The sequence below is a fragment of the Triticum dicoccoides genome, chromosome 7A (assembly GCF_002162155.2).
Source record: "Triticum dicoccoides isolate Atlit2015 ecotype Zavitan chromosome 7A, WEW_v2.0, whole genome shotgun sequence".
Taxonomy (NCBI): domain Eukaryota; kingdom Viridiplantae; phylum Streptophyta; class Magnoliopsida; order Poales; family Poaceae; genus Triticum; species Triticum dicoccoides.
In genome coordinates, this window is record NC_041392.1 from 527,669,801 (window position 1) to 527,681,441 (window position 11,641).

An 11,641-nucleotide genomic window follows, 5' to 3' on the forward strand; every position below is an offset into this window, starting at 1 on the left:
CTTCAGAAAGCACGGAGGGCTAAGAAAAAGTTGAAAAAGGTGTTGACAGAGCCACCACCGAAGCAACCTCATTGCCTTGCTGCCATGGTGACTTGGTTGGGGGTTTCTACAACCAACTCTGGGCTCCTATAAGTATGTCACCTTCCAAAAACCCTAAGAACTCCTCCACCCTCCCTCCCCCAATGCCGCCGCCACCCAAGAGCTCCCAACCATGGCGAAAAGTGGTCGGGGGCGCGATAGAGGCAAACACAAAGGAGGAAGAGCTGTGGTCGACAACAACTGGAGACAGGAACCACCCTCCAAGCTTAGATGGGCGGGTCGTCGCCGTTCTTCAGCTATGGGTTTTAGGGTGGCCTTCCTCCATGGGGTTTCCCAGGCCAATTCCCACCCCAATTTCATCAGCAGCAGTGGGGGGTGGTCCGGTTGCGCAATGATACGGGTCGCCTCCTGCTCAGATGGGGAAACAAATGGTACAAGTCCCTATTTCCATCCCGAAGCAATCTTTTAGGGGATCTGACTCTCAAGCTAGCAGCATATCCCAGAACGAGAACCGTCAAAAAAAGAAGCAGGATGCCCAGAAGTTTATCCCTGCCCCTGCATCAGGCCTTATGGCATACTTTGATGTGATTTGCTACAATTGTGGGGAACCAAGACATCACTTGGACAAGTGCACCAAGCCCAAGAGTTGTTTCATCTGCAAAATGGTCACCCACAAGGTGGATAATTGCCCTGTCAGAAGAAAGCCGCATAGCTTTGTTAGATATGTGGAAAGCGCTGCTCCTGGATTAGTTTTCTATCACATTGATCCTCCTGAAGATAATGCTCAATACCATGGTTCTTTGGAAAATGTGGGTATTGTTCTAGTTGAGGCAGGTGAAGTGTCCAAGCAGGAGCTTGCAAGTGAGTTTGCTGACATCTACAAAACCAACTGGCCTTGGCCAATCAATGCCCTGGATTAATGGACATTTCTGGTCAAGTTCCCTCCTAAGATAGATGTAGTGCAAGTTGCTGGATACCCATGTTTTGGTCTCAAAAAAGACAATGTTGTAGTCAATGTTGAAGTCTGGAAAGGCATGATTGAGGCTAAAGATGATCTCCAGGAAACTCGGATCAAAATTAGGAAGATGAATCCAAAGTGGTGTGATTGGTCTATGCTTGACCAAATCACTTCTACATTGGGGTTGATGTTGGATGCTGATTGGCAACATAATTTCAAATCCTTCTATGAAACTGTCAGGGTCAAAATCTCCTGCAAAGATCCCTCCAAAATTCCTGCAGAGGGGTTGTTTGGTGTTGATGGTAAGATATACAGGTTATTGATTGAAGTGGAACCACCCTTGATTGCCACTGATACATGCACACCTACCAACTCTTCCTTTGAGACCTATGTGTCTGCTGCTGAGCCTGGAAACAATATCTCTGAAGATGCTGAATCCAACAGGATCTCTAGGGCTGATTCTGACAGAGGCCCTACAGCTGGCTGATATGTCTCCGTCGTATCTACTTTTCCAAACACTTTTGCCCTTGTTTTGGACTCTAACTTTCATGATTTGAATGGAACTAACCCGGACTCACGTTGTTTTCAGCAGAATTGCCATGGTGTTATTTTTGTGCAGAAATAAAAGTTCTCGGAATGACCTGAAAATCAACGGAGAATTATTTTGGAATATATATAAAATACTGGAAGGAAGATCCACGTCAGGGGGCCCTCCCCTGTCCACGAGGGTGCGGGCGCGCCCTACCCCCCTGGGCGCGCCCCCTGCCTCATGGGCCCCCTGACGCTCCACCGACCTCAACCCTGGCTCCATATATTCACTTTCAGGGAGAAAAAAACAGAGAGAATGATTCATCGCGTTTTATGATATGGAGCCGCCGCCAAGCCCTAAACTCTCTCGGGAGGGCTGATCTGGAGTCCGTTCGGGGCTCCGAAGAGGGGAATCTGTCGCCATCGTCATCATCAACCATCCTCCATCACCAATTTCATGATGCTCATCACCGTGCGTGAGTAATTACATCGTAGGCTTGCTGGATGGTGATGGGTCGGATGAGATTTATCATGTAATCGAGTTAGTTTTGTTAGGGTTTGATCCCTAGTATTCACTATGTTCTGAGATTGATGTTGCTATGACTTTGCTATGCTTAATGCTTGTCACTAGGGCCTGAGTGCCATGATTTCAGATCTGAACCTATTATGTTTTCATCAATATATGAGAGTTCTTGATCCTATCTTGCAAGTCTATAGTCACCTACTATGTGTTATGATCCGGCAACCCCGAAGTGACAATAGTCGGAACCACTCCCGGTGATGACCGTAGTTTGAGGAGTTCATGTATTCACTATGTGTTAATGCTCTGGTCCGGTACTCTATTAAAAGTAGGCCTTAATATCCCTTAGTTTCCAATAGGACACCGCTGCCACGGGAGGGTAGGACAAAAGATGTCATGCAAGTTCTTTTCCATAAGCACGTATGACTATATTCGGAATACATGCCTACATTACATTGATGAATTGGAGATAGTTCTGTGTCACCCTATGTTATGACTGTTACATGATGAACCGCATCCGGCATAATTCTCCATCACTGATCCAATGCCTATGAGTTTTTCCTATACTGTTCTTCGCTTATTTACTTTCCCGCTGCTACTTTTACCATCACTATAAAACCCAAAAATATTACTTTTGCTACTGTTACCTTTTGCCATCGTTACCACTACTATCATATTACTTTGCTACTAAACACTTTGCTGCAGATATTAAGTTTTCAGGTGTGGTTGAATTGACAACTCAGCTGCTAATACTTGAGAATATTCTTTGGCTCCCCTTGTGTCGAATCAATAAATTTGGGTTGAATACTCTACCCTCGAAAACTATTGCGATCCCCTATACTTGTGGGTTATCACTGGCTCAAGGCCCCCTAATATCAAAGGGCAGTCTTTGGGACAAAATCATGTGCTTGGAGATGTTACCCCCACATCAGTCTTGAAAAGCCATTTGCCTAATTTACCATACTCTCCTCAAATCAGCAACCTTGAGATAATCCTGAACTCTATGCATGGAGATGTTGATGGTTTTCACTTGCTCAGAGAAATTGAGCTGCTGGATGATGATGACCTGATGGACTTAGAAGGATCTGTGGAGCTACAAGAGGACGAAGATTCTCTCTCTCAAGATGCTGGTCTACCAAACAATGTGGACTCTCAATATGATACTGACTTTCCTGCTCTACCTAAATACATGAATCCTCCTAGATGGGGTCCTGTCCATGCCACTAGAGCTAGTTCTAGGGTAGCTGGTGACAAGAGAACCATCATTGAAAAAGCTAAACAACTCAAAGAGGTTCAGAATCTTGAAGTTCAAAAACCCCTTGGTATGAAACACAAATCCTTTTCTTGCTTTAATTGTCCTTCTTTCAATGCCATTGCTTCTAAGATTGGTGTAGATATTGCCTCTCTTAATGATGCCATTGAGTGCTCTTCTGTTGCTGCTTCCCCTAAAAACAGAACTGAAGGTTCTGCTGCTAAGATTTTTTTTATACAGCATCCCTAGCTTAGATTGCATAGACCCCCTGCTGAGTCTAGTGAGCGGCTATGGTCTTGTATTTGCAAACATAGACGGGGCAAGCACCCCAGGAACAAAAATTCCCCATGAATGCCCTATTTTAGAATGTTAGGGGTATTGCAGCCCCTAGGAGCAAAACTCTCATAGTTGATACTATTAATAAAACTCATGCTACTGTCCTAGGATTTCAGGAAACCAAGAAGGAGGATTTCTCTAATTCTTATCTTAAATCTCTTATTGGTAATAGGGACTTTGAATGGCACACACTTCCGTCTAAAGGATCTGCTGGAGGCATCCTGATGGGAATATATTTAAGCATTTTTTATGTTGTTGCTTGGTCTCATTTAGACTTTTCTGCTAGTTGTCTAGTTAAGTTGAAAACTATTGGGCATACTTTTAGGATTATTACTATTTATGGCTCTCCTTATGAAGAAGGGAAAGGAGCCTTTATTTCTGAACTTCATACTTTATTTTTGGATGATCACATCCCCACTCTGATTGGAGGTGACTTCAATCTAGTTAGAAATGCCGAGGACAAAAGCAATGGTTCTATTAATCATAAGTGGAGTGATAATTTCAATGCCTGGATTGAGATCTGGAGCTTACTTGAAATTAAGCTCTCCTCTAGGAAATTTACCTGGGCCCCCTGTTCAAGAATTCATTCGATTAACCAATTAACTTGCCGATTAATCCCTACTCATAGGGTCACCGAGTAGCCGATAAACTGATAAATCATCTGATTAATTGATTAAATGGCTGATTAACTTGCCGATTAGCCTATTAATCCCCTACTTGCCAACCAACCGAGCAGTTACCAGTTAACGATTTCCTCAAAATAATCAAGTAGATTTGATTATGTCCATCATTGATAGAATCTTTTGTGACACATAATTAGATGGTCTTTTTCCTCTTTCTAGTTGTAGAGCCCTGCCTAGACGTGGTAGTGATCACACCCCTCTGCTCTGGGATTCTAGGACTAACCAATCTCCTAAAAATAGCAACTTTAAGTTTGAAAAGTGGTGGCTCCTTAGAGAGGATTTCTCCGAGTTAGTCAGGAAAATATGGTCTGAACCCACTAGGAGTAGCTGCCCTCTAGAAAGCTGGCAGATAAAAATTAGAAGATTTATGAAAAATACCAAAGGTTGGAACTCCAATGAAGAGGCCAATCTAAGGAGGTATAAAAGGATTCTTCTCCTTGAATTTGATTCTCTAGATATTAAGGCTGAAACTTCTGACCTTAATGAGGCTGAGATTACCAGATTGAAATTTGTTCATGGGGAACTAAAGAAAATCTGGCTCCAGGAAGAGATTAAAGCTAAACAAAGATTTAGGGATAGGGATATTAAGGAGGGGGATAGAAACACTTCTTATTTTCATGCTATTGCTAATCAGAGGAGGAGGAAAACCCTCATTCACTCCCTGGATGGCCCTAATGGACCTGTTACTGATGTTAATGATATGCTTAAAGTGGCTAGTGACTTTTATAAAGAACTTTTTAAGAAATAAAACCCTTCAGGTTTCTCTCTTCAAAAAGACTTCTTCTCTGCTTCTGATAAAGTTTCCCATGTGGAAAATGAGATGCTTGAAGCTCCATTTTCAGAAGCAGAGGTGAAGGAAGCAGTTTTCAGCTCCTATCCTGATGGGTCCCCTGGTCCTGATGGAATTCCTTTCATTTTTACTAGCACTTTCAGGACTTGATCAAAAAGGACCGCATGGACCTCTTTCAAGCCTTCCATAGAGGGGAGCTAGATATATTCAGGCTGAACTTTGCTATGTTGTCTCTCATCCCTAAAGAGCCCGAAGCCACCTATATGAAAAAATTCAGACCTATCAGCCTGCTTAACTGTAGTTTTAAGATTTTCTCTAAAGTAATCACCACTAAGCTCTCTAAAGTTTTGCAGAGATTGATTGCTAGCAACCAATCTGCATTCCTTAAAGGGAGGTATATCCTTGAAAGTGTGGTTACTGCTCATGAAGTCCTCCACTCAGTCCACTCTGCGAATAAAATAAGACTTGTTCTTAAATTGGACTATGAAAAGGCCTTTTACAAAGTAGACCTAAATTTCTCATGGAACTCCTGGAACTCTGGGGTTTTGGGAAATAGTGGTCTAGCTAGATCCAACAACTTACCCATGGGGCGTCTGTTGGGATCAAGCTAAATGGTTGTGAGAGTGACTTCTTACTAGCTGGTAAAGGTCTTAGGCAAGGTGATCCTATTTCACCTCTCCTTTTTAATTTGGTGATTAATGTCCTCACCAAAATGTTGAGTAAAGCTGCTGACCATAGCTTAATTGTTGGCCTTTGTCCTGAGGTTTGTCCTGCTGGAATCATCTGCCTGCAATATGAAGATGATACAATCATCTTCCTAGATAATGACTTAAATCATGCTAGAAACCTGAAAATTGTCTTAACCTGTTTTGAGCAAGTTTCAGGCATGAGGATTAACTACGCCAAAAGTGAGCTCATTCCCATCAATATGGATGACCAGGAACTAGCTGGCTTTCTATCTATTCTAGTTTGTAGTAGAGGTAGCTTTCCCATTAAGTATTTAGGCATCCCTGTCCATTATGATAAACTAAGGAGAGAAGACATCCAACCCTTTTAGACAAAATCATTAATAGGATTGCGGGGTGGACAGGGAAACTCCTGTCTTATAGAGGGAGGCTGATGCCCATTCAAGCTTGCCTTGCTAGCATTCATGTGTACCTCCTTTCCTTCTTCAAATTCCCTAAATGGGCTATTAGTCTCATCAACTCACAGATGTCCCACTGTTTGTGGAATGACTTTGAAGGACATACAAAACTTCACCTAGCTAACTGGGGGCTGGTCTCCATGAAAAAAGAGTTTGGAGGTTTGGGCATACCTAATCTTCAAGAAATTAATATTTGTCCGTTAGGATCTTGGATCAAAAGATACCATGGTGTAGACCAAAAACCCTGGAAGATGCTTATTAAGCACAAATACTTGGCCAATAAGCCTAATATCTTTGCCCCTTCCTCCAACCAGAAAATCTCTAGATTCTGGAAAGGGTTTAAGTCTATTATCCATGCTGTGAAATTTGGCTACAGATGGAAAATTGAGGATGGGGGCAAAACCAGGTTATGGGAAGATACTTGGTTTGGTACTTCCCCTCTAGCTATTCAATTTTGGCATGTCTATTCAATCTGCAATGAACAAAACAAATGTGTGAATGATATTTGGGATGGGCAATGCCTCAAACTCTCATTCAGGAGGAACTTTAGCGACAAACTTATGGAACAATGGTTCCAGCTGGAGGAAATTGCTAGAAGCATTGTCTTTTCTGATGAGCCAGATTCTCTGATCTGGCAACTAGAAAACAAGGGGCAATACTCTTCTAGCTCCCTCTATCATATTATCAATTTCAGGGGGTCCAGCCTATTTTTATCCCAGCTGTCTGGAAATTGAGAGTTCCCCCCAGAATTCGTGTCTTTCTTTGGCTCCTCTCTCATAACAATCTAATGACCAGAGATAATCTTAGGAAAAGACATATCATCAAACCCCTTGAGTGTGTTTACTGTTTGGAGCAAGAATCTTGCTCCCAGCTCTTTTTTCATTGCATTGTTGTCAAACACATCTAGATTCCGGTTGCAGATCACCTCAAATCTCAGATTGGCTTTTCCTTTGAATCTGTAGCTAGATTCTGGATTGCTAACAAAAACTGTGTTGTCTTAAATAATGTTAGCTCTGCTCTCCTTTGGTGTGTCTGGAAATATAGAAATGCTATGATTTTCAATAACACCACTTGGATTTATGTCCCTCGCGTCTTGAGATTGATCATGAACACAGTGAGGAACTAGGCGATCCTCTCCTCGGGATCAGACAAGGAAAAACTGATGTCCTTCGTGGGGTTCCTCACAAAGCACCTCCAGCAACCTTTGGAGATCACAAGTGGCTGAGCAAAACACGACCTGCACTTGGACAGGACCCTTGGGCAAAACTAAAGATCTCGGAAAATGATGATGGACTCATGTCGCCAAAGAAGAGAGACATCCACAATGCTGCTCCATCCAGCCCGATGTCTACTCTTATCGCCTGCTGGTCGCCGCAGGCAGACACTGCTCCTCGTCTGTAGGCCATGAAGGCATCGCTGGATCCTCCCTGTGTCCTTTGAAAGCTCTTCTTCTTAGCTCTTTAGTGAAACTTGGCCCCTGCTGGGCAGCCTTGTAATAATGCTACTTCCTAGATAGCTTGTTTCCTGTTTTTCCTTTTGAATTGCTCTTTTAGAGCTGCTATATTAGACTGGTTGGTTCGTGGTTTCATTCTGAGCAATGGAACCGGGAGGTGCTCCCTGTTCTTCTAAAAAAGGAGTTTTAATTAGTTACTGATAGGATCACAATCGGTAGCCAGAAGGCTAATCAAAGCATCAGGGGCGTCAGACAACCACAACTCGGTTCTACGCTCCCAATTACTTCACGCCGGAGATTTGTCACCTCTTCTGCCTGGTCGGCATTGCAGGACAGCGGGAGTGCACGGAAGAACCGCCAGGCCCAAGTCTGTGTATGCATGACCGTGTCTTCTGCAATGGAGGAGGAGCAACGGAACCCGGCTGTAGGCATATCTGTCGGGCAGCCGGGCGATATCTCTCTCCCTCCCCTGGATGACTCAGCCTTTTGGTCCAAAGACACGGAGTTCACGAGCTAAAATGCTCACTTATTGATTGTAAATCAACATATTTTTTATATGTCAAAAACAATTGCTTGTAATTAATTCTCAAAAAAATATTTTCTTTATGTACATTTTTGTACATGTTATATATATTGATGCCTACTTTTTTTCATACACCATGAACATTTTTTTATATCATATATAATTTTATACACATTTTTTTTCATATATATGTTTTGATGTCTACTTTTTTCCATACACGTTGTGTGTTCGTATACATTCGGATTTTTTCTTTACTCCTTAAATATTTTTCAAATTCATGATTAGCTTTTATTAAAAATTATGTAAAGTGATTATTATAATATAGTATATGTTTAGAATATTTTTAAATATAAACAAAAGTATAAAAGGAAAGCAAAAAAGGAAAAAAAAGGGTGAAAACCTCCAGCTCGCTGGGCCGGCCGATTGTTCCCCGATTCAGGCGGGACCGTTCGGTCTCGCACTAAGCGACACATAGTCGCGGCCGGCATATTCATCGTCACTTCGTTGCCGGTAGCGGTGGGATGCTCTGCTCGTTCCTGAAGTAGTCGTCAGGATCCACCTTGCTCTTCGCCGTCGCCAGCCTCTGGAAGTTACCCTTGTAGTACTTCTCGCCCCAAACCTTACCGGCCTCGTAGCTGGTGACGTTCCCCACAACCACATTCTGGCCCAGGTCAAGGTCCCTGTAGTTCGCGTACGCCTCCCTGGGGTTCTTGCTCACGTACGGCCCCATGAAGGCGTACAAATCCTTGAGCCACCTCGTCTGCGCCGATCCGTCCGTGGCGGCCGACCAGAAATTCATGTACTGGATGTTGTACAGCACGCCGCCACGGTGCGGGAACGGCGTCGCCGACTCCGGTGGGCTGCCGATCTTCCCGCCGTAAGGGTCCATGATCATCAGCCCGGCGTCCGGCTTGCCGAGCCAGGCGAAGATCTTCACCCACACGTCCTTGGGGATGGCCTGACGGACGTAGTCGGACGTGGCCTTGCTGAAGGACTTGGTGGCGGTGGTCCGGTTCAGGATGTCCTCCACGGTGGCGGCGCTGCCCAGGTAGATGTACGGCACGGACTGGATCCACGTCATCTCCTTGCAGTGCGTCCGGTTGAGCCCGAGCTCCGGGAAGCGACTGCGCATCAGCGGCAGCAGCGTGTCGGGCGTCCCCAGGTACATGGACTCGAAGTTGGCTGCCTGTTTCTGCGCGACCACCCTGATGAAAAGATCTTCGGGGAGAGCTGGGGCGACCTCTTGCCATCTGGTGAGGATGTCCACGGCGCCCTCGTCGACGGACTTTGTGACGCTGAACATTGTCACTGTCGGCGGGACGGGCACGAGTTTCACCTGCCACGAGAGCACGATGCCGAAGCTCTCGCCGCCGCCGCCGCGGATGGCCCAGAACACGTCCGCCCCCATGGCCTGCTTGTCCAGGATCCGCCCATTGGCGTCGACAAGCGTGGCGTCCAGGACGTTGTCGATGGCGACGCCGTACTTGCGCAGCAGCATGCCGAACCCGCCGCCGCTGAAATGGCCGCCCACGCCGATCGTCGGCCACAGGCCGGCCGGGAAAGCCAGCTGCGAGCTCGCCTTCGAGACGGCGTAGTACAGCCCCCCGAGCGTCGCGCCGGAGTCCACCCACGCGGTGGCCGCCTTCTGGTCGACGCGCACGGAGCGGAGGTTGGCCAGGTCGACCACGGCGAACACCTCGGGGCGCGCGGACCGGTACGAGAGGCCCTCGTAGTCGTGCCCGCCGCTGCGCACGCGGATGCGCACGTCGTTCCGACGGCCGCAGACGTGGGAGGCGTTGGTCGGCGTGACGATGCAGAGCGGCCTCACCGTGCCAGGGGTCGAGAACTTGGGGTTCCGGATGGAGGACACCAGGACCGAGGTGAACGAAGGCGAGCTCTGCGTGTACAACAGCTGCCTGGGTATGGCCGCCGAGAGGCATTGGATGAAGCCGTCGGAGGAAGCTAGGGAAGGGACGGATGCATAGCAGGAGAGGAGGCTGAAGAGGAGCGCTAGAGCTAAGCTCCCAGACAAGGCCATGGCTTGTTCCCTGCACTGATCTTTTTGGAAAGAATGGAGCGTAGATGAAACTAATTGGCTCCTTTGGTCTTGGGGTTGCATACATATATATGGGATGTATGCCACCAGGCACCATTACAGGGAATTATTGATTGATTCGGGTGGAGGTGGATATGTCCAGATTCATACCCTTGCTATACATGGAAGGTAAATCAGACGGTATCAATTACAACTACATATTCTACGTAGTAGTAACACTTTTCCCTTGTCGCAGATGATGCGGTGCACACTGCTGTTGCAATGCCTGCATGGTATCGCGCTCTACACATACCCTACTTTGACTAGTTGGACTTCACCGTCCATCTCCAGCTAGCAACTCTGCAAATCACAGTAGGAGTAGTGGACTAGTCGGTCTAAATAGATGGCTGGGGACTAGTTTTGAGCGCTGTGGGACCTAGTTTTGACTCTGACCAATAGGAATAGGGGATACTTGAGCAATCAGATCGTTCGGTTTCCGGAGTCGTCTCATTATGCATGCTGCGGATTCCGTTAGAAACATATTGAGTACGACCAAACATGCTGATTTTTTTTCACATTTCCTTTTATTTTTTTATTTTCCTTTCTTTCTTTTTTATTCATTTGTTTTAAATTCATCAACCTTTTTAACCCTGTCATCTTTTAACTTTAATTATTGTGCAAATATTTATTGCGGGTCCTTTTTGTCGTGCGGGACCCGTGTCGCGCAGTCTGTCTGGTGTCTACTTGTCGACCTGTTCGCACATGTGTATTTTGTTGGATCATTTTCACGGCGCGATCTGGGGTTGACTTGTCGACCTCGTTTTCGGATTGGTTTTGCTACTTCTCATCTAGATGAGAGTTGACAATGTCTAATCTAACTCGTATACGGTTAGATACACGCGCTTCTCAATCGTGCTCGTTATTCGCAAAAATAGGTTATGCTTGTTGTCGTTGTGTCATGTTTTTTGTTTCCCCCGACATGACTTTTTTTAGTGGGTCATTTTTATGTTTGTGGATCGGGTTTATTTTGTGGCCTATAGCTTTCTTGTGGAAGGCTTATGTCTTTTCATTCCCTGTTTTTATTTTTGGTTCGACTGTATAGCTAGAGGACTGTGTCACTAGATTTTTTCTTTTCGGATTTGCTAAATCTTAGTGATGACTTGTCTAAGTTTATAACCATCCAATTTATTTTCTTTAATGTTCGCACAAACTCAATCATGCCCGCTCGTGTCAGCTTATTATTTTTGGTCATGCGTCCTTTTGTCCCGTTTGTTTTGTGTTGGCCAGTTCTTGTGTTTCTTTTTCACATGGGGCCATATATGTTGTTGTTTGGGGGCGCCGCCCTTTTCTTTTTGTCTGTTTTCACTATGCGCTTTTTCT

The 11,641-nt window shown here is 45.3% G+C and overlaps 1 protein-coding gene across 1 annotated transcript; it reads right to left on the bottom strand.

Annotated features, from left to right (window-relative positions):
- Window positions 1-8,722: 8,722 nt before the first annotated feature.
- LOC119334332 (berberine bridge enzyme-like 27) lies at window positions 8,723-10,264 on the bottom strand. The gene has a single exon (XM_037606918.1). It carries the CDS (start codon window positions 10,262-10,264, stop codon window positions 8,723-8,725), a length of 1,542 nt encoding a protein of 513 aa, XP_037462815.1.
- Between the last annotated feature and the right edge of the window lie 1,377 nt (window positions 10,265-11,641).

Coding starts and splice junctions, on each gene's coding strand:
- LOC119334332 (XM_037606918.1), bottom strand. CDS start 10,264: ATGGCCTTGTCTGGGAGCTTAGCTCTAGCGCTCCTCTTCAGCCTCCTC.